The following is a 24,324-nucleotide window of genomic DNA, read 5'->3' as shown; positions in this document are numbered from 1 at the left end:
AGGTACTATCTTAGTCACTCAATACCAAACACCCACTACAGGTACTATCTTAGTCACTCAATACCAAACACCCACTACAGGTACTATCTTAGTCACTCCTACTCAATACCAAACACCCACTACAGGTACTGTCATAGTCACTCCTACTCAATACCAAACACCCACTACAGCTACTATCTTAGTCACTCAATACCAAACACCCACTACAGGTACTATCTTAGTCACTCCTACTCAATACCAAACACCCACGACAAGTACTATCTTAGTCACTCAATACCAAACACCCACTACAGGTACTATCTTAGTCACTCAATACCAAACACCCACTACAGGTACTGTCTTAGTCACTCAATACCAAACACCCACTACAGGTACTATCATAGTCACTCAATACCAAACACCCACTACAGGTACTGTCTTAGTCACTCAATACCAAACACCCACTACAGCTACTGTCATAGTCACTCCTACTCAATACCAAACACCCACTACAGGTACTATCTTAGTCACTCCTACTCAATACCAAACACCCACTACAGGTACTATCTTAGTCACTCCTACTCAATACCAAACACCCACTACAGGTACTATCTTAGTCACTCAATACCAAACACCCACTACAGGTACTATCATAGTCACTCAATACCAAACACCCACTACAGGTACTGTCTTAGTCACTCCTACTCAATACCAAACACCCACTACAGGTACTGTCTTAGTCACTCAATACCAAACACCCTCTACAGGTACTGTCTTAGTCACTCAATACCAAACACCCACTACAGGTACTGTCTTAGTCACTCCTACTCAATACCAAACACCCACTACAGGTACTATCTTAGTCACTCCTACTCAATACCAAACACCCCCTACAGGTACTGTCTTAGTCACTCAATACCAAACACCCTCTACAGGTACTGTCTTAGTCACTCAATACCAAACACCCACTACAGGTACTGTCTTAGTCACTCCTACTTAATACCAAACACCCACTACAGGTACTATCTTAGTCACTCAATACCAAACACCCACTACAGGTACTATCTTAGTCACTCAATACCAAACACCCACTACAGGTACTATCATAGTCACTCAATACCAAACACCCACTACAGGTACTGTCTTAGTCACTCCTACTCAATACCAAACACCCACTACAGGTACTGTCTTAGTCACTCAATACCAAACACCCTCTACAGGTACTGTCTTAGTCACTCAATACCAAACACCCACTACAGGTACTGTCTTAGTCACTCCTACTTAATACCAAACACCCACTACAGGTACTATCTTAGTCACTCAATACCAAACACCCACTACAGGTACTATCTTAGTCACTCAATACCAAACACCCACTACAGCTACTATCTTAGTCACTCAATACCAAACACCCACTACAGGTACTATCTTAGTCACTCAATACCAAACACCCACTACAGCTACTATCTTAGTCACTCAATACCAAACACCCACTACAGGTACTATCTTAGTCACTCCTACTCAATACCAAACACCCACTACAGGTACTGTCATAGTCACTCCTACTCAATACCAAACACCCACTACAGCTACTATCTTAGTCACTCAATACCAAACACCCACTACAGGTACTATCTTAGTCACTCCTACTCAATACCAAACACCCACTACAAGTACTATCTTAGTCACTCAATACCAAACACCCACTACAGGTACTATCTTAGTCACTCAATACCAAACACCCACTACAGGTACTATCTTAGTCACTCAATACCAAACACCCACTAAAGGTACTATCTTAGTCACTCAATACCAAACACCCACTACAGGTACTGTCATAGTCACTCAATACCAAACACCCACTACAGGTACTATCTTAGTCACTCAATACCAAACACCCACTACAGGTACTATCATAGTCACTCAATACCAAACACCCACTACAGGTACTGTCTTAGTCACTCCTACTCAATACCAAACACCCACTACAGGTACTGTCTTAGTCACTCAATACCAAACACCCACTACAGCTACTATCTTAGTCACTCAATACCAAACACCCACTACAGGTACTATCTTAGTCACTCCTACTCAATACCAAACACCCACTACAAGTACTAACTTAGTCACTCAATACCAAACACCCACTACAGGTACTATCTTAGTCACTCAATACCAAACACCCACTACAGGTACTGTCTCAGTCACTCAATACCAAACACCCACTACAGGTACTATCATAGTCACTCAATACCAAACACCCACTACAGCTACTGTCATAGTCACTCCTACTCAATACCAAACACCCACTACAGGTACTATCTTAGTCACTCCTACTCAATACCAAACACCCACTACAGGTACTATCTTAGTCACTCAATACCAAACACCCACTAAAGGTACTATCTTAGTCACTCAATACCAAACACCCACTACAGCTACTATCTTAGTCACTCAATACCAAACACCCACTACAGCTACTGTCATAGTCACTCCTACTCAATACCAAACACCCACTACAGGTACTATCTTAGTCACTCCTACTCAATACCAAACACCCACTACAGCTACTATCTTAGTCACTCCTACTCAATACCAAACACCCACTACAGGTACTATCTTAGTCACTCAATACCAAACACCCACTACAGGTACTATCATAGTCACTCAATACCAAACACCCACTACAGGTACTGTCTTAGTCACTCCTACTCAATACCAAACACCCACTACAGGTACTGTCTTAGTCACTCAATACCAAACACCCTCTACAGGTACTGTCTTAGTCACTCAATACCAAACACCCACTACAGGTACTGTCTTAGTCACTCCTACTCAATACCAAACACCCACTACAGGTACTATCTTAGTCACTCCTACTCAATACCAAACACCCCCTACAGGTACTGTCTTAGTCACTCAATACCAAACACCCTCTACAGGTACTGTCTTAGTCACTCAATACCAAACACCCACTACAGGTACTATCTTAGTCACTCAATACCAAACACCCACTACAGGTACTATCATAGTCACTCAATACCAAACACCCACTACAGGTACTGTCTTAGTCACTCCTACTCAATACCAAACACCCACTACAGGTACTGTCTTAGTCACTCAATACCAAACACCCTCTACAGGTACTGTCTTAGTCACTCAATACCAAACACCCACTACAGGTACTGTCTTAGTCACTCCTACTTAATACCAAACACCCACTACAGGTACTATCTTAGTCACTCAATACCAAACACCCACTACAGGTACTATCTTAGTCACTCAATACCAAACACCCACTACAGCTACTATCTTAGTCACTCAATACCAAACACCCACTACAGGTACTATCTTAGTCACTCCTACTCAATACCAAACACCCACTACAGGTACTGTCATAGTCACTCCTACTCAATACCAAACACCCACTACAGGTACTGTCATAGTCACTCAATACCAAACACCCACTACAGGTACTATCTTAGTCACTCAATACCAAACACCCACTACAGGTACTATCATAGTCACTCAATACCAAACACCCACTACAGGTACTGTCTTAGTCACTCCTACTCAATACCAAACACCCACTACAGGTACTGTCTTAGTCACTCAATACCAAACACCCACTACAGCTACTATCTTAGTCACTCAATACCAAACACCCACTACAGGTACTATCTTAGTCACTCCTACTCAATACCAAACACCCACTACAAGTACTAACTTAGTCACTCAATACCAAACACCCACTACAGGTACTATCTTAGTCACTCAATACCAAACACCCACTACAGGTACTGTCTCAGTCACTCAATACCAAACACCCACTACAGGTACTATCATAGTCACTCAATACCAAACACCCACTACAGCTACTGTCATAGTCACTCCTACTCAATACCAAACACCCACTACAGGTACTATCTTAGTCACTCCTACTCAATACCAAACACCCACTACAGGTACTATCTTAGTCACTCAATACCAAACACCCACTAAAGGTACTATCTTAGTCACTCAATACCAAACACCCACTACAGCTACTATCTTAGTCACTCAATACCAAACACCCACTACAGCTACTGTCATAGTCACTCCTACTCAATACCAAACACCCACTACAGGTACTATCTTAGTCACTCCTACTCAATACCAAACACCCACTACAGCTACTATCTTAGTCACTCCTACTCAATACCAAACACCCACTACAGGTACTATCTTAGTCACTCAATACCAAACACCCACTACAGGTACTATCATAGTCACTCAATACCAAACACCCACTACAGGTACTGTCTTAGTCACTCCTACTCAATACCAAACACCCACTACAGGTACTGTCTTAGTCACTCAATACCAAACACCCTCTACAGGTACTGTCTTAGTCACTCAATACCAAACACCCACTACAGGTACTGTCTTAGTCACTCCTACTCAATACCAAACACCCACTACAGGTACTATCTTAGTCACTCCTACTCAATACCAAACACCCCCTACAGGTACTGTCTTAGTCACTCAATACCAAACACCCTCTACAGGTACTGTCTTAGTCACTCAATACCAAACACCCACTACAGGTACTGTCTTAGTCACTCCTACTTAATACCAAACACCCACTACAGGTACTATCTTAGTCACTCAATACCAAACACCCACTACAGGTACTATCTTAGTCACTCAATACCAAACACCCACTACAGGTACTATCATAGTCACTCAATACCAAACACCCACTACAGGTACTGTCTTAGTCACTCCTACTCAATACCAAACACCCACTACAGGTACTGTCTTAGTCACTCAATACCAAACACCCTCTACAGGTACTGTCTTAGTCACTCAATACCAAACACCCACTACAGGTACTGTCTTAGTCACTCCTACTTAATACCAAACACCCACTACAGGTACTATCTTAGTCACTCAATACCAAACACCCACTACAGGTACTATCTTAGTCACTCAATACCAAACACCCACTACAGCTACTATCTTAGTCACTCAATACCAAACACCCACTACAGGTACTATCTTAGTCACTCCTACTCAATACCAAACACCCACTACAGGTACTGTCATAGTCACTCCTACTCAATACCAAACACCCACTACAGCTACTATCTTAGTCACTCAATACCAAACACCCACTACAGGTACTATCTTAGTCACTCCTACTCAATACCAAACACCCACTACAAGTACTATCTTAGTCACTCAATACCAAACACCCACTACAGGTACTATCTTAGTCACTCAATACCAAACACCCACTACAGGTACTGTCTTAGTCACTCAATACCAAACACCCACTACAGGTACTATCATAGTCACTCAATACCAAACACCCACTACAGCTACTATCTTAGTCACTCAATACCAAACACCCACTACAGGTACTATCTTAGTCACTCCTACTCAATACCAAACACCCACTACAAGTACTATCTTAGTCACTCAATACCAAACACCCACTACAGGTACTATCTTAGTCACTCAATACCAAACACCCACTACAGGTACTGTCTTAGTCACTCAATACCAAACACCCACTACAGCTACTGTCATAGTCACTCCTACTCAATACCAAACACCCACTACAGGTACTATCTTAGTCACTCCTACTCAATACCAAACACCCACTACAGGTACTATCTTAGTCACTCAATACCAAACACCCACTAAAGGTACTATCTTAGTCACTCAATACCAAACACCCACTACAGGTACTGTCATAGTCACTCAATACCAAACACCCACTACAGGTACTATCATAGTCACTCAATACCAAACACCCACTACAGGTACTGTCTTAGTCACTCAATACCAAACACCCACTACAGCTACTGTCATAGTCACTCCTACTCAATACCAAACACCCACTACAGGTACTATCTTAGTCACTCCTACTCAATACCAAACACCCACTACAGGTACTATCTTAGTCACTCCTACTCAATACCAAACACCCACTACAGGTACTATCTTAGTCACTCAATACCAAACACCCACTAAAGGTACTATCTTAGTCACTCAATACCAAACACCCACTACAGGTACTATCATAGTCACTCAATACCAAACACCCACTAAAGGTACTATCATAGTCACTCAATACCAAACACCCACTACAGCTACTATCTTAGTCACTCCTACTCAATACCAAACACCCACTACAGGTACTATCATAGTCACTCAATACCAAACACCCACTAAAGGTACTATCTTAGTCACTCAATACCAAACACCCACTACATCTACTATCTTAGTCACTCAATACCAAACACCCACTACAGCTACTGTCATAGTCACTCCTACTCAATACCAAACACCCACTACAGGTACTATCTTAGTCACTCCTACTCAATACCAAACACCCACTACAGCTACTATCTTAGTCACTCCTACTCAATACCAAACACCCACTACAGGTACTATCTTAGTCACTCAATACCAAACACCCACTACAGGTACTATCATAGTCACTCAATACCAAACACCCACTACAGGTACTGTCTTAGTCACTCCTACTCAATACCAAACACCCACTACAGGTACTGTCTTAGTCACTCAATACCAAACACCCTCTACAGGTACTGTCTTAGTCACTCAATACCAAACACCCACTACAGGTACTGTCTTAGTCACTCCTACTCAATACCAAACACCCACTACAAGTACTATCTTAGTCACTCAATACCAAACACCCACTACAGGTACTATCTTAGTCACTCAATACCAAACACCCACTACAGGTACTGTCTTAGTCACTCAATACCAAACACCCACTACAGCTACTGTCATAGTCACTCCTACTCAATACCAAACACCCACTACAGGTACTATCTTAGTCACTCCTACTCAATACCAAACACCCACTACAGGTACTATCTTAGTCACTCAATACCAAACACCCACTAAAGGTACTATCTTAGTCACTCAATACCAAACACCCACTACAGGTACTGTCATAGTCACTCAATACCAAACACCCACTACAGGTACTATCATAGTCACTCAATACCAAACACCCACTACAGGTACTGTCTTAGTCACTCAATACCAAACACCCACTACAGCTACTGTCATAGTCACTCCTACTCAATACCAAACACCCACTACAGGTACTATCTTAGTCACTCAATACCAAACACCCACTACAGGTACTATCATAGTCACTCAATACCAAACACCCACTACAGGTACTGTCTTAGTCACTCCTACTCAATACCAAACACCCACTACAGGTACTGTCTTAGTCACTCAATACCAAACACCCTCTACAGGTACTGTCTTAGTCACTCAATACCAAACACCCACTACAGGTACTGTCTTAGTCACTCCTACTCAATACCAAACACCCACTACAAGTACTATCTTAGTCACTCAATACCAAACACCCACTACAGGTACTATCTTAGTCACTCAATACCAAACACCCACTACAGGTACTGTCTTAGTCACTCAATACCAAACACCCACTACAGCTACTGTCATAGTCACTCCTACTCAATACCAAACACCCACTACAGGTACTATCTTAGTCACTCCTACTCAATACCAAACACCCACTACAGGTACTATCTTAGTCACTCAATACCAAACACCCACTAAAGGTACTATCTTAGTCACTCAATACCAAACACCCACTACAGGTACTGTCATAGTCACTCAATACCAAACACCCACTACAGGTACTATCATAGTCACTCAATACCAAACACCCACTACAGGTACTGTCTTAGTCACTCAATACCAAACACCCACTACAGCTACTGTCATAGTCACTCCTACTCAATACCAAACACCCACTACAGGTACTATCTTAGTCACTCCTACTCAATACCAAACACCCACTACAGGTACTATCTTAGTCACTCCTACTCAATACCAAACACCCACTACAGCTACTATCTTAGTCACTCAATACCAAACACCCACTAAAGGTACTATCTTAGTCACTCAATACCAAACACCCACTACAGGTACTATCATAGTCACTCAATACCAAACACCCACTAAAGGTACTATCATAGTCACTCAATACCAAACACCCACTACAGCTACTATCTTAGTCACTCCTACTCAATACCAAACACCCACTACAGGTACTATCATAGTCACTCAATACCAAACACCCACTAAAGGTACTATCTTAGTCACTCAATACCAAACACCCACTACATCTACTATCTTAGTCACTCAATACCAAACACCCACTACAGCTACTGTCATAGTCACTCCTACTCAATACCAAACACCCACTACAGGTACTATCTTAGTCACTCCTACTCAATACCAAACACCCACTACAGCTACTATCTTAGTCACTCCTATCAATACCAAACACCCACTACAGGTACTATCTTAGTCACTCAATACCAAACACCCACTACAGGTACTATCTTAGTCACTCAATACCAAACACCCACTACAGGTACTATCTTAGTCACTCAATACCAAACACCCACTACAGGTACTGTCTTAGTCACTCCTACTCAATACCAAACACCCACTACAGGTACTGTCTTAGTCACTCAATACCAAACACCCTCTACAGGTACTGTCTTAGTCACTCAATACCAAACACCCACTACAGGTACTGTCTTAGTCACTCCTACTCAATACCAAACACCCACTACAGGTACTATCTTAGTCACTCCTACTCAATACCAAACACCCCTACAGGTACTGTCTTAGTCACTCAATACCAAACACCCACTACAGGTACTGTCTTAGTCACTCAATACCAAACACCCACTACAGGTACTATCTTAGTCACTCCTACTTAATACCAAACACCCACTACAGGTACTATCTTAGTCACTCAATACCAAACACCCACTACAGGTACTATCTTAGTCACTCAATACCAAACACCCACTACAGGTACTATCATAGTCACTCAATACCAAACACCCACTACAGGTACTGTCTTAGTCACTCCTACTCAATACCAAACACCCACTACAGGTACTATCTTAGTCACTCAATACCAAACACCCACTACAGGTACTATCTTAGTCTTAGTCACTCAATACCAAACACCCACTACAGGTACTGTCATAGTCACTCCTACTCAATACCAAACACCCACTACAGCTACTATCTTAGTCACTCAATACCAAACACCCACTACAGGTACTATCTTAGTCTACTCAATACCAAACACCCACTACAGTACTATCTTAGTCACTCAATACCAAACACCCACTACAGGTACTATCTTAGTACCAAACACTACAGGTCTGTCTAGTCACTCAATACCAAACACCCACTACAGGTACTGTCATAGTCACTCAATCACTACTCAATACCAAACACCCACTACAGCTACTATCTTAGTCACTCAATACCAAACACCCACTACAGGTACTATCTTAGTCACTCAGGTACTATCTCAATACCAAACACCCACTACAAGTACTATCTTAGTCACTCAATACCAAACACCCACTACAGGTACTATCTTAGTCACTCAATACCAAACACCCACTACAGGTACTGTCTTAGTCACTCAATACCAAACACCCACTACAGCTACTGTCATAGTCACTCCTACTCAATACCAAACACCCACTACAGGTACTATCTTAGTCACTCTACTCAATACCAAACACCCACTACAGGTACTATCTTAGTCACTCAATACCAAACACCCACTAAAGGTACTATCTTAGTCACTCAATACCAAACACCCACTACAGGTACTGTCATAGTCACTCAATACCAAACACCCACTACAGGTACTATCATAGTCACTCAATACCAAACACCCACTACAGGTACTATCTTAGTCACTCAATACCAAACACCCACTACAGCTACTGTCATAGTCACTCCTACTCAATCACCAAACACCCACTACAGGTACTATCTTAGTCACTCCTACTCAATACCAAACACCCACTACAGGTACTATCTTAGTCACTCCTACTCAATACCAAACACCCACTACAGGTACTATCTTAGTCACTCAATACCAAACACCCACTAAAGGTACTATCTTAGTCACTCAATACCAAACACCCACTACAGGTACTATCATAGTCACTCAATACCAAACACCCACTACAGGTACTATCATAGTCACTCAATACCAAACACCCACTACAGGTACTATCTTAGTCACTCCTACTCAATACCAAACACCCACTACAGGTACTATCATAGTCACTCAATACCAAACACCCACTAAAGGTACCATCATAGTCACTCAATACCAAACACCCACTACAGGTACTGTCTTAGTCACTCAATACCAAACACCCACTACAGGTACTACTTAGGTCACTAGTCACTCCTTAGTCACTCAATACCAAACACCCACTACAGGTACTATCTTAGTCACTCCTACTCAATACACACCCACTACAGGTACTATCTTAGTCACTCCTACTCAATACCAAACACCCACTACAGGGTACTATCTCAAGTCACTCAATACCAAACACCCACTACAGGTACTATCTTAGTCACTCAATACCAAACACCCACTACAGGTACTATCATAGTCACTCCAAACACCCACTACACTCAATACCAAACACCCACTACAGGTACTGTCTTAGTCACTCAATACCAAACACCCACTACAGGTACTATCTTAGTCACTCCTACTCAATACCAAACACCCACTACAGGTACTATCTTAGTCACTCCTACTCAATACCAAACACCCACTACAGGTACTATCTTAGTCACTCAATACCAAACACCCACTACAGGTACTATCTTAGTCACTCAATACCAAACACCCACTACAGGTACTAGTCTTAGTCACTCAATACCAAACACCCACTACAGCTACTGTCATAGTCACTCCTACTCAATACCAAACACCCACTACAGGTACTATCTTAGTCACTCCTACTCAATACCAAACACCCACTACAGGTACTATCTTAGTCACTCAATACCAAACACCCACTAAAGGTACTATCTTAGTCACTCAATACCAAACACCCACTACAGGTACTGTCTTAGTCACTCAATACCAAACACCCACTACAGGTACTATCATAGTCACTCAATACCAAACACCCACTACAGGTACTGTCTTAGTCACTCAATACCAAACACCCACTACAGCTACTGTCATAGTCACTCCTACTCAATACCAAACACCCACTACAGGTACTATCTTAGTCACTCAATACCAAACACCCACTACAGGTACTATCATAGTCACTCAATACCAAACACCCACTACAGGTACTATCTTAGTCACTACCAAACACCCCTACTCAAGTCACCAAACACCCACTACAGGTACTGTCTTAGTCACTCAATACCAAACACCCACTACAGGTACTATCATAGTCACTCAATACCAAACACCAACTACAGCTACTATCTTAGTCACTCCTACTCAATACCAAACACCCACTACAGGTACTATCTTAGTCACTCAATACCAAACACCCACTACAGGTACTATCTTAGTCACTCAATACCAAACACCCACTACAGGTACTATCAATACCAAACACCCACTACAGGTACTATCTTAGTCACTCAATACCAAACACCCACTACAGCTACTATCATAGTCACTCCTACTCAATACCAAACACCCACTACAGGTACTATCTTAGTCTACTCAATACCAAACACCCACTACAGGTACTATCTTAGTCACTCAATACCAAACACCCACTAAAGGTACTATCTTAGTCACTCAATACCAAACACCCACTACAGGTACTGTCATAGTCACTCAATACCAAACACCCACTACAGGTACTATCATAGTCACTCAATACCAAACACCCACTACAGGTACTGTCTTAGTCACTCAATACCAAACACCCACTACAGCTACTGTCATAGTCACTCCTACTCAATACCAAACACCCACTACAGGTACTATCTTAGTCACTCCTACTCAATACCAAACACCCACTACAGGTACTATCTTAGTCACTCCTACTCAATACCAAACACCCACTACAGGTACTATCTTAGTCACTCAATACCAAACACCCACTAAAGGTACTATCTTAGTCACTCAATACCAAACACCCACTACAGGTACTATCATAGTCACTCAATACCAAACACCCACTACAGGTACTGTCTTAGTCACTCAATACCAAACACCCACTACAGCTACTATCTTAGTCACTCCTACTCAATACCAAACACCCACTACAGGTACTATCCCACTAGTCCTCAATACCAAAACACCACTACAGGTACTATCTTAGTCACTCAATACCAAACACCCACTACAGGTACTATCTTAGTCACTCAATACCAAACACCCACTACAGGCTACTGTCATAGTACCAAACACCCACTCTACTCAATACCAAACACCCACTACAGGTACTATCTTAGTCACTCCTACTCAATACCAAACACCCACTACAGGTACTATCTTAGTCACTCCTACTCAATACCAAACACCCACTACAGGTACTATCTTAGTCACTCAATACCAAACACCCACTACAGGTACTATCATAGTCACTCAATACCAAACACCCACTACAGGTATCTAGTCTTACCAAACAGTCACTAAAGGTACTACTCAATACCAAACACCCACTACAGGTACTATCTTAGTCACTCAATACCAAACACCACTACAGCTACATCTTAGTCACTCAATACCAAACACCCACTACAGGTACTATCTTAGTCACTCCTACTCAATACCAAACACCCACTACAGGTACTATCTTAGTCACTCAATACCAAACACCCACCAGGTACTATCTTAGTCACTCAATACCAAACACCCACTACAGGTACTGTCTTAGTCTACTCAATACCAAACACCCACTACAGGTACTATCTTAGTCACTTAATACCAAACACCCACTACAGGTACTATCTTAGTCACTCCTACTCAATACCAAACACCCACTACAGGTACTATCTTAGTCACTCAATACCAAACACCCACTACAGGTACTATCTTAGTCACTCAATACCAAACACCCACTACAGGTACTATCTTAGTCACTCAATACCAAACATCCACTACAGCTACTATCTTAGTCACTCCTACTCAATACCAAACACCCACTACAGGTACTATCTTAGTCACTCTACTCAATACCAAACACCCACTACAGGTACTATCTTAGTCACTCAATACCAAACACCCACTACAGGTACTATCTTAGTCACTCCTACTCAATACCAAACACCCACTACAGGTACTATCTTAGTCACTCCTACTCAATACCAAACACCCACTACAGGTACTATCTTAGTCACTCAATACCAAACACCCACTACAGGTACTATCTTAGTCACTCAATACCAAACACCCACTACAGGTACTATCTTAGTCACTCTACTCAATACCAAACACCCACTACAGGTACTATCTTAGTCACTCCTACTCAATACCAAACACCCACTACAGGTACTATCTTAGTCACTCAATACCAAACACCCACTACAGGTACTATCTTAGTCACTCCTACTCAATACCAAACACCCACTACAGGTACTATCTTAGTCACTCTATCATAGTCACAATACCAAACACCCACTACAGGTACTATCTTAGTCACAATACCAAACACCCACTACAGGTACTATCTTAGTCACTCAATACCAAACACCCACTACAGGTACTATCTTAGTCACTCAATACCAAACACCCACTACAGGTACTATCTTAGTCACTCAATACCAAACACCCACTACAGGTACTATCTTAGTCACCCACTACAGCTACTATCAATACCAAACACCCACTACAGGTACTATCTTAGTCACTCAATACCAAACACCCACTACAGGTACTATCTTAGTCACTCACTCAATACCAAACACCCACTACAGGTACTATCTTAGTAGTCACTCAATACCAAACACCCACTACAGGTACTATCTTAGTCACTCAATACCAAACACCCACTACAGGTACTATCATAGTACAAACACCCACTAGGTCTATCTTAGTCACTCCTACTCAATACCAAACACCCACTACAGGTACTATCTTAGTCACTCAATACCAAACACCCACTAAAGGTACTATCTTAGTCACTCAATACCAAACACCCACTACAGGTACTGTCTTAGTCACTCCTACTCAATACCAAACACCCACTACAGGTACTATCATAGTCTACTCAATACCAAACACCCACTAACAGGTACTATCTTAGTCACTCCTACTCAATACAAACACCCACTACAGGTACTATCTTAGTCACTCCTACTCAATACCAAACACCCACTACAGGTACTATCTTAGTCACTCAATACCAAACACCCACTACAGGTACTAAGTCCTACTCAATACCAAACACCCACTACAGGTACTATCTTAATACCAAACACCCACTACAGGTACTATCTTACTCAATACCAAACACCCACTACAGGTACTATCTTAGTCACTCAATACCAAACACCCACTACAGGTACTATCATAGTCACTCAATACCAAACACCCACTACAGGTACTATCTTAGTCACTCAATACCAAACACCCACTACAGGTACTATCTTAGTCACTCAATACCAAACACCCACTACAGGTACTATCTTAGTCACTCAATACCAAACACCCACTACAGGTACTATCTTAGTCACTCAATACCAAACACCCACTACAGGTACTGTCATAGTCACTACTCAATACCAAACACCACTACAGGTACTATCTTAGTCACTCAATACCAAACACCCACTACAGGTACTATCTTAGTCACTCAATACCAAACACCCACTACAGGTACTATCATAGTCACTCAATACCAAACACCCACTACAGGTACTATCTTAGTCACTCAATACCAAACACCCACTAAAGGTACTATCATAGTCACTCAATACCAAACACCCACTACAGGTACTGTCTTAGTCACTCCTACTCTATACCAAACACCCACTACAGGTACTATCATAGTCACTCAATACCAAACACCCACTAAAGGTACTATCATAGTCACTCAATACCAAACACCCACTACAGGTACTGTCTTAGTCACTCCTACTCTATACCAAACACCCACTACAGGTACTATCATAGTCACTCAATACCAAACACCCACTACAGGTACTGTCTTAGTCACTCCTACTCAATACCAAACACCCACTACAGGTACTATCTTAGTCACTCCTACTCAATACTAAACACCCACTACAGGTACTATCATAGTCACTCAATACCAAACACCCACTACAGGTACTATCTTAGTCACTCAATACCAAACACCCACTACAGGTACTATCTTAGTCACTCCTACTCAATACCAAACACCCACTACAGCTACAATCTTAGTCACTCAATACCAAACACCCACTACAGGTACTGTCATAGTCACTCAATACCAAACACCCACTACAGGTACTATCATAGTCACTCAATACCAAACACCCACTAAAGGTACTATCATAGTCACTCAATACCAAACACCCACTACAGGTACTATCTTAGTCACTCAATACCAAACACCCACTACAGGTACTATCTTAGTCACTCAATACCAAACATCCACTACAGGTACTATCTTAGTCACTCAATACCAAACACCCACTACAGGTACTGTCATAGTCACTCCTACTCAATACCAAACACCCACTACAGGTACTATCTTAGTCACTCAATACCAAACACCCACTACAGGTACTATCTTAGTCACTCAATACCAAACACCCACTACAGGTACTATCATAGTCACTCAATACCAAACACCCACTACAGGTACTATCTTAGTCACTCAATACCAAACACCCACTAAAGGTACTATCATAGTCACTCAATACCAAACACCCACTACAGGTACTGTCTTAGTCACTCCTACTCAATACCAAACACCCACTACAGGTACTATCTTAGTCACTCCTACTCAATACCAAACACCCACTACAGGTACTATCATAGTCACTCAATACCAAACACCCACTACAGGTACTGTCTTAGTCACTCCTACTCAATACCAAACACCCACTACAGGTACTATCTTAGTCACTCCTACTCAATACTAAACACCCACTACAGGTACTATCATAGTCACTCAATACCAAACACCCACTACAGGTACTGTCTTAGTCACTTAATACCAAACACCCACTACAGGTACTATCTTAGTCACTCCTACTCAATACCAAACACCCACTACAGGTACTATCTGAGTCACTTAATACCAAACACCCACTACAGGTACTATCTTAGTCACTCAATACCAAACACCCACTACAGGTACTATCTTAGTCACTCCTACTCAATACCAAACACCCACTACAGCTACTATCTTAGTCACTCAATACCAAACACCCACTACAGGTACTGTCATAGTCACTCAATACCAAACACCCACTACAGGTACTATCATAGTCACTCAATACCAAACACCCACTAAAGGTACTATCTTAGTCACTCAATACCAAACATCCACTACAGGTACTATCTTAGTCACTCAATACCAAACACCCACTACAGGTACTGTCATAGTCACTCCTACTCAATACCAAACACCCACTACAGGTACTATCTTAGTCACTCAATACCAAACACCCACTACAGGTACTATCTTAGTCACTCAATACCAAACACCCACTACAGGTACTATCATAGTCACTCAATACCAAACACCCACTACAGGTACTATCTTAGTCACTCAATACCAAACACCCACTAAAGGTACTATCATAGTCACTCAATACCAAACACCCACTACAGGTACTGTCTTAGTCACTCTTACTCAATACCAAACACCCACTACAGGTACTGTCTTAGTCACTCCTACTCAATACCAAACACCCACTAAAGGTACTATCTTAGTCACTCCTACTCAATACTAAACACCCACTACAGGTACTATCATAGTCACTCAATACCAAACACCCACTACAGGTACTATCTTAGTCACTCCTACTCAATACCAAACACCCACTACAGGTACTATCTTAGTCACTCAATACCAAACACCCACTAGAGGTACTATCTTAGTCACTTAATACCAAACACCCACTACAGGTACTATCTTAGTCACTCCTACTCAATACCAAACACCCACTCCAGGTACTATCTTAGTCACTTAATACCAAACACCCACTACAGGTCATGTCATAGTCACTTAATACCAAACACACACTAAAGGTACTATCTTAGTCACTCAATACCAAACACCCACTACAGGTACTATCTTAGTCACTCCTACTCAATACCAAACACCCACTAAATGTACTATCTTAGTCACTCCTACTCAATACCAAACACCCACTACAGCTACTATCTTAGTCACTCCTACTCAATACCAAACACCCACTACAGGTACTATCTTAGTCACTCAATACCAAACACCCACTAAAGGTACTATCATAGTCACTCAATACCAAACACCCACTACAGGTACTGTCTTAGTCACTCCTACTCTATACCAAACACCCACTACAGGTACTATCATAGTCACTCAATACCAAACACCCACTACAGGTACTGTCTTAGTCACTCCTACTCTATACCAAACACCCACTACAGGTACTATCATAGTCACTCAATACCAAACACCCACTAAAGGTACTATCATAGTCACTCAATACCAAACACCCACTACAGGTACTGTCTTAGTCACTCCTACTCTATACCAAACACCCACTACAGGTACTATCATAGTCACTCAACACCAAACACCCACTACAGGTACTGTCTTAGTCACTCCTACTCAATACCAAACACCCACTACAGGTACTATCTTAGTCACTCCTACTCAATACTAAACACCCACTACAGGTACTATCATAGTCACTCAATACCAAACACCCACTACAGGTACTATCTTAGTCACTCCTACTCAATACCAAACACCCACTACAGGTACTATCTTAGTCACTTAATACCAAACACCCACTACAGGTACTATCTTAGTCACTCAATACCAAACACCCACTACAGGTACTATCTTAGTCACTCCTACTCAATACCAAACACCCACTACAGGTACTATCATAGTCACTCAATACCAAACACCCACTACAGGTACTGTCTTAGTCACTCCTACTCAATACCAAACACCCACTACAGGTACTATCTTAGTCACTCCTACTCAATACCAAACACCCACTACAGGTACTATCTTAGTCACTTAATACCAAACACCCACTACAGGTACTATCTTAGTCACTCAATACCAAACACCCACTACAGGTACTATCTTAGTCACTCCTACTCAATACCAAACACCCACTACAGGTACTATCTTAGTCACTCAATACCAAACACCCACTACAGGTCCTGTCATAGTCACTTAATACCAAACACACACTAAAGGTACTATCTTAGTCACTCAATACCAAACACCCACCACAGGTACTATCTTAGTCACTCCTACTCAATACTAAACACCCACTACAGGTACTATCATAGTCACTCAATACCAAACACCCACTACAGGTACTATCTTAGTCACTCCTACTCAATACCAAACACCCACTAAAGGTACTATCTTAGTCACTCCTACTCAATACCAAACACCCACTACAGCTACTATCTTAGTCACTCCTACTCTATACCAAACACCCACTACAGGTACTATCTTAGTCACTCAATACCAAACACCCACTACAGGTACTATCTTAGTCACTCAATACCAAACACCCACTACAGGTACTATCTTAGTCACTCAATACCAAACACCCACTACAGGTACTATCTTAGTCACTCAGTACCTGTAGTGGGTGTTTGGTATTATCTTAGTCACTCAATACCAAACACCCACTACAGGTACTATCATAGTCACTCAATACCAAACACCCACTACAGGTACTATCAGGAATCACTCCTGAACACCAAATGTATAGGCAAGGCTCAACTTCCTCACTCTCTGTTTTAAACCATGTGAATGTTGTCTCATTTTGATGCTAGCCTCCTCTCCTTGGACTGCCCCGGTGTGGTGGGTAAGGTAACTGTGAGGTGTGTCAGTCTCAGGCATGGTGTGGTGTTCCCAAGAAATCTGTTTACGAACCTGTTACACCAACTAGCCTATCCTAGCATCTAAGCAGGTTTTTAGATGTTTCACAATTTTGTTGTAGTCCTGAACTAGCTCATCTTATCCACCTTGTCAAGGGCTTTGTAATGAGCAGTAGTCCTGAACTAGCTCATCTTATCCACCTTGTCAAGGGCTTGATAATGAGCAGTAGTCCTGAACTAGCTCATCTTATCCACCTTGTCAAGGGCTTTGTAATGAGCAGTAGTCCTGAACTAGCTCATCTTATCCACCTTGTCAAGGGCTTTGTAATGAGCAGTAGTCCTGAACTAGCTCATCTTATCCACCTGGTCAAGGGCTTGATAATGAGCAGTAGTCCTGAACTAGCTCATCTTATCCACCTTGTCAAGGGCTTGATAATGAGTTGACTATCTCCAGAATAGATCAAACACGTGGAATGGCTGGGTGTGGTGGTTCTTCAAGCATGTTGTTTTATCAAACCTGTTGTAATCATATTACTCTGACGCCCGCCGCATGTGGCAAGGGGCTACAGTCCATTACGGATTACAGAGGGAGACCCAACCGTGATCTGCCCAACGATGCCTCTCTACCAGACAAACTCACTGCATTTTACATCCCGCAAAAACAACACAGAGTTGTGCATGAGGGCACCCGCTGACCCAGAGGACTGTGTTATCTCGCTCTCAGTCAAGTCCTAAGGTCGCGGAGCCGGACTGTATTTTCCGGGGCGAGTTCCCAGCATGCACAGACCAGCTGGCAGGCCTATTGACTGTTATTTTCAACCTCTCCTCGTCCCAGTCTGTAATGCCCACATGTCTCAAGCTGACCACCATCGTTCCTGTTCCCAAGAACTCTTGAGGCTACCTGCCACAATGACTACCACCCTGTAGCACTCACACCTGTAATCATGAAGTGTTTTGAAAGGCTGGTTATGGCTAACATCAACTCCACCATCCCTGACACCCATGACCCACTCCAATGTGCATGCGGCCCCGCAGCAGACCCATAGACAACGCAATATCAATTGCACTCCACACTTCCCTAACCCACCTAGATACGCGGAATACCTATGTGACAATGCTGTTCATTGACTACAGCTCAGCGTTCAACCCCAGTCCCCTCCAAGCTCGTCACTAAGCTTGTGACCCTGGGACTGAACACCTCCCTATGCAACCGGATCCTAGGGGAGGGGGGCAACTGGATCCTAGGGGAGGGGGCAACTGGATCCTAGGGGAGGGGGCAACTGGATCCTAGGGGGAGGGGGCAACTGGATCCTAGGGGGAGGGGGCAACTGGATCCTAGGGGAGGGGGCAACTGGATCCTAGGGGAGGGGGCAACTGGATCCTAGGGGAGGGGGCAACTGGATCCTAGGGGGAGGGGGCAACTGGATCCTAGGGGAGGGGGCAACTGGATCCTAGGGGGAGGGGGCAGCCGGATCCTAGGGGAGGGGGCAACCGGATCCTAGGGGAGGGGGCAATCGGATCCTAGGGGAGGGGGGCAACTGGATCCTAGGGGAGGGGGCAACTGGATCCTAGGGGAGGGGGCAACTGGATCCTAGGGGAGGGTGGCAACCGGATCCTAGGGGGAGGGTAGCAACCGGATCCTAGATCCTAGGGGAGGGTGGCAACTGGATCCTAGGGGGAGGGGGCAACTGGATCCTAGGGGAGGGGGCAACTGGATCCTAGGGGAGGGGGCAACTGGATCCTAGGGGAGGGGGCAGCTGGATCCTAGATCCTAGGGGGAGGGGGCAACTGGATCCTATGGGAGGGGGCAGCTGGATCCTAGATCCTAGGGGAGGGGGCAACTGGATCCTAGGGGGAGGGGGGCAACTGGATCCTAGGGGAGGGGGGAAAGTGGTACTGGAGCAACAAGTCTGACACCAACAGGCTTCTGAACAGCTTTTACTCCCCAGGACATAGACTGTAAATAGTTAACAAAATGGCTACACAGACTATCTGCCTCGACTTCTACTTTATCCTGTCTTGACTTCTACTTTATCCTGCCTCGACCTGCCTCGACTTCTACTTTATCCTGCCTCGACTTCTACTTTATCCTGCCTCGACCTCTACTTTATCCTGCCTCGACCTCTACTTTATCCTGCCTCGACCTGCCTCGACTTCTACTTTATCCTGCCTCGACTTCTACTTTATCCTGTCTCGACTTCTACTTTATCCTGTCTTGACTTCTACTTTATCCTGCCTCGACTTCTATTTAAAAAAATATATATATATTTGACTGAGTCTGCACACTCAACACATTGACACTACCACACTCACATAACATTTACATTTACATTTAAGTCATTTAGCAGACGCTCTTATCCACACAAACATACTGACCCACTCAGGCACACACACTCACATATCATCATCCATAGTTGCTGCTGCTACTCATCTTGATGCCTAGTCACCTTCCCCCTATATAAACCTGCTCCTCATCTTGATGCCTAGTCACCTTCCCCCTATATAAACCTGCTACTCATCTTGATGCCTAGTCACCTTCCCCCTATATAAACCTGCTACTCATCTTGATGCCTAGGCACCTTCCCCCTATATAAACCTGCTCCTCATCTTGATGCCTAGTCACCTTCCCCCTATATAAACCTGCTCCTCATCTTGATGCCTAGTCACCTTCCCCCTATATAAACCTGCTACTCATCTTGATGCCTAGGCACCTTCCCCCTATACAAACCTGCTACTCACCTTGATGCCTAGTCACCTTCCCCCTATATAAACCTGCTACTCATCTTGATGCCTAGTCACCTTCCCCCTATACAAACCTGCTACTCACCTTGATGCCTAGTCACCTTCCCCCTATATAAACCTGCTACTCACCTTGATGCCTAGTCACCTTCCCCCTATACAAACCTGCTACTCATCTTGATGCCTAGTCACCTTCCCCCTATACAAACCTGCTACTCATCTTGATGCCTAGTCACCTTCCCCCTATATAAACCTGCTACTCATCTTGATGCCTAGTCACCTTCCCCCTATATAAACCTGCTACTCACCTTGATGCCTAGTCACCTTCCCCCTATATAAACCTGCTACTCACCTTGATGCCTAGTCACCTTCCCCCTATACAAACCTGCTACTCACCTTGATGCCTAGTCACCTTCCCCCTATATAAACCTGCTACTCACCTTGATGCCTAGTCACCTTCCCCCTATATAAACCTGCTACTCACCTTGATGCCTAGTCACCTTCCCCCTATATAAACCTGCTACTCACCTTGATGCCTAGTCACCTTCCCCCTATACAAACCTGCTACTCATCTTGATGCCTAGTCACCTTCCCCCTATATAAACCTGCTCCTACCACTCCAGTATCCCTGTACATTGTTAATATGGAACTGACCCTGTATATAGTCACCTTACCCCTATACATATCTACCTCCATCACTCCAGTATCCCTGTACATTGTTAATATGGTACTGACCCTGTATATAGTCACCTTCCCCCTATATAAACCTGCTCCTCATCTTGATGCCTAGGCACCTTCCCCCTATATAAACCTGCTCCTACCACTCCAGTATCCACATTGTAAGTATAGAATTGGCACTGATCTTGATTACTGCATTGTTGGGAAAGAACCAACAATTTATTTTATTTTATTTTACCTTTATTTAACCAGGCAAGTCAGTTAAGAACATATTCTTATTTTCAATGACGGCCTGGGAACAGTGGGTTAACTGCCTGTTCAGGGGCAGAACGACAGATTTGTACCTTGTCAGCTCGGGGGTTTGAACTCGCAACCTTCCGGTTACTAGTCCAACGCTCTAACCACTAGGCTACGCTGCCGCCCCAGCGGGCGGAAGAAAAGCATTTCACTGTACATTGTTAATATGTTAATAATACATTTCACTGTACTTGTGATTACTGCATTGTTGGGAAAGAAAGAAAGGCATTTCACTGTACTTGTGCAGAAAAAGTTGATCTCATGGCTCCGCTGCAGTAGGAGGCAGCATATGGAGTTTGTAGTGGTGGGATGGTTGTTTCGGGACGACTGTCCTCTCCAGCATGCTGTTCAGTGGTGAACCGTCTGGGTGACTTTGTAGAGTGGTGTGGCTGCGGTGTGGAGACAAGTCTTCTACAGATCGTTTCCTTTCTACTTTATGTGCGATTGAAGTCATCAAAAGCACTCAACTGGTTCAGTCTGGTATTCTGGTATATTTCAGTCTGGTATTCTGGTATATTTCAGTCTGGTATTCTGGTATATTTCAGTCTGGTATTCTGGTATATTTCAGTCTGGTATTCTGGTATATTTCAGTCTGGTATTCTGGTATATTTCAGTCTGGTATTCTGGTATATTTCAGTCTGGTATGCTGGTATATTTCAGTCTGGTATTCTGGTATATTTCAGTCTGGTATTCTGGTATATTTCAGTCTGGTATTCTGGTATATTTCAGTCTGGTATAAGTGTTTTACGGTCGATTTTTATTTTTCTGGTCAGTTGATTGTGGTTCTTTCTCCTTGGTTCAGAGCACGGACACGGACAGCAGTACTGCGTCCAGCCTTGTAGGTCCAGGGGGCCAGCCTCCCTCCCTACCCCAGCCTGAGGAGCAGTTGGTTGGGGAGAAGAAGCAGTTCAGGGCCCTGAAGGTAGCAGAGGACTGTCTGTCCCACCAGCTACAGCAGCTGAGCAGGAACCCGTTTGAGGACAGCATTGAACTGCGTACCCCTCTAAGGCAGGACCTAGAGGGCCGGGTCAGACAGATCGCCCTCCGAGAGGGGTTATACGTCCTCCCTAGAACGCACCCTCCACCCCTCACCTCCATCACCATTGCCAGCTCACGCCGCTCCCCCCTCCCCGAGCCTCTACAGGTGTCCCAGTTCACATTAGAAGGGGTCTCCCAACCCACAGTGCAAGGGTGGCTACCTCAGACACGGCCCCAGCAGCAGGGGAGAGAGAGCACCACCACCTCGACACACTGCTCCATGTCCAGAGACACAACCACCATGACTGGATCACAGGCCAACAGCAGCAGTCTGTACCCCAGAGACAGAAAGACACGCCTGGGCCAGGAGCCGGGACAGGGGCCGAGACAGGAGCCGGGACAGGGGCCGAGACAGGAGCCGAGACAGGAGCCGGGCCTGGAGCCGGGCCAGGAGCCGGGACAGGGGCCGGGCCAGGAGCCGAGACGGGAACCGGGCCTGGAGCCGAGACGGGAGCAGGTAGAATCCCGGCTGAATCTATCTTTACCGCTTACTGACTAAAGAACTTACACTGTTATAGACTGACACTGTTATAGACTGACACTGTTATAGACTGACACTGTTATAGACTAACACTGTTATAGACTGACCCTGTTATAGACTGACACTGTTATAGACTAACACTGTTATTCACACTCAGATCTGTTATAGACTGACACTGTTATAGACTGACACTGTTATAGACTGACACTGTTATAGACTG

The 24,324-nt window shown here is 43.7% G+C and overlaps 1 protein-coding gene across 1 annotated transcript in view; it reads left to right on the top strand.

Moving 5' to 3' along the window:
- alms1 (ALMS1 centrosome and basal body associated protein) overlaps nt 1-24,324 on the top strand; it is an 83,681-nt gene that overhangs the window by 38,183 nt on the left and 21,174 nt on the right. Inside the window, exon 10 of the mRNA XM_065025039.1 lies at nt 23,388-24,080. Coding sequence (XP_064881111.1) covers nt 23,388-24,080 — 693 coding nt within the window. The remainder of the gene's footprint in view (nt 1-23,387; nt 24,081-24,324) is intronic.

The sequence above is a fragment of the Oncorhynchus nerka genome, linkage group LG12, assembly GCF_034236695.1.
Source record: "Oncorhynchus nerka isolate Pitt River linkage group LG12, Oner_Uvic_2.0, whole genome shotgun sequence".
Classification (NCBI taxonomy): Eukaryota; Metazoa; Chordata; class Actinopteri; order Salmoniformes; family Salmonidae; genus Oncorhynchus; species Oncorhynchus nerka.
Note: the sequence above shows the minus strand (reverse complement) of the source record. Positions and strands in the feature narration are given on the sequence as shown.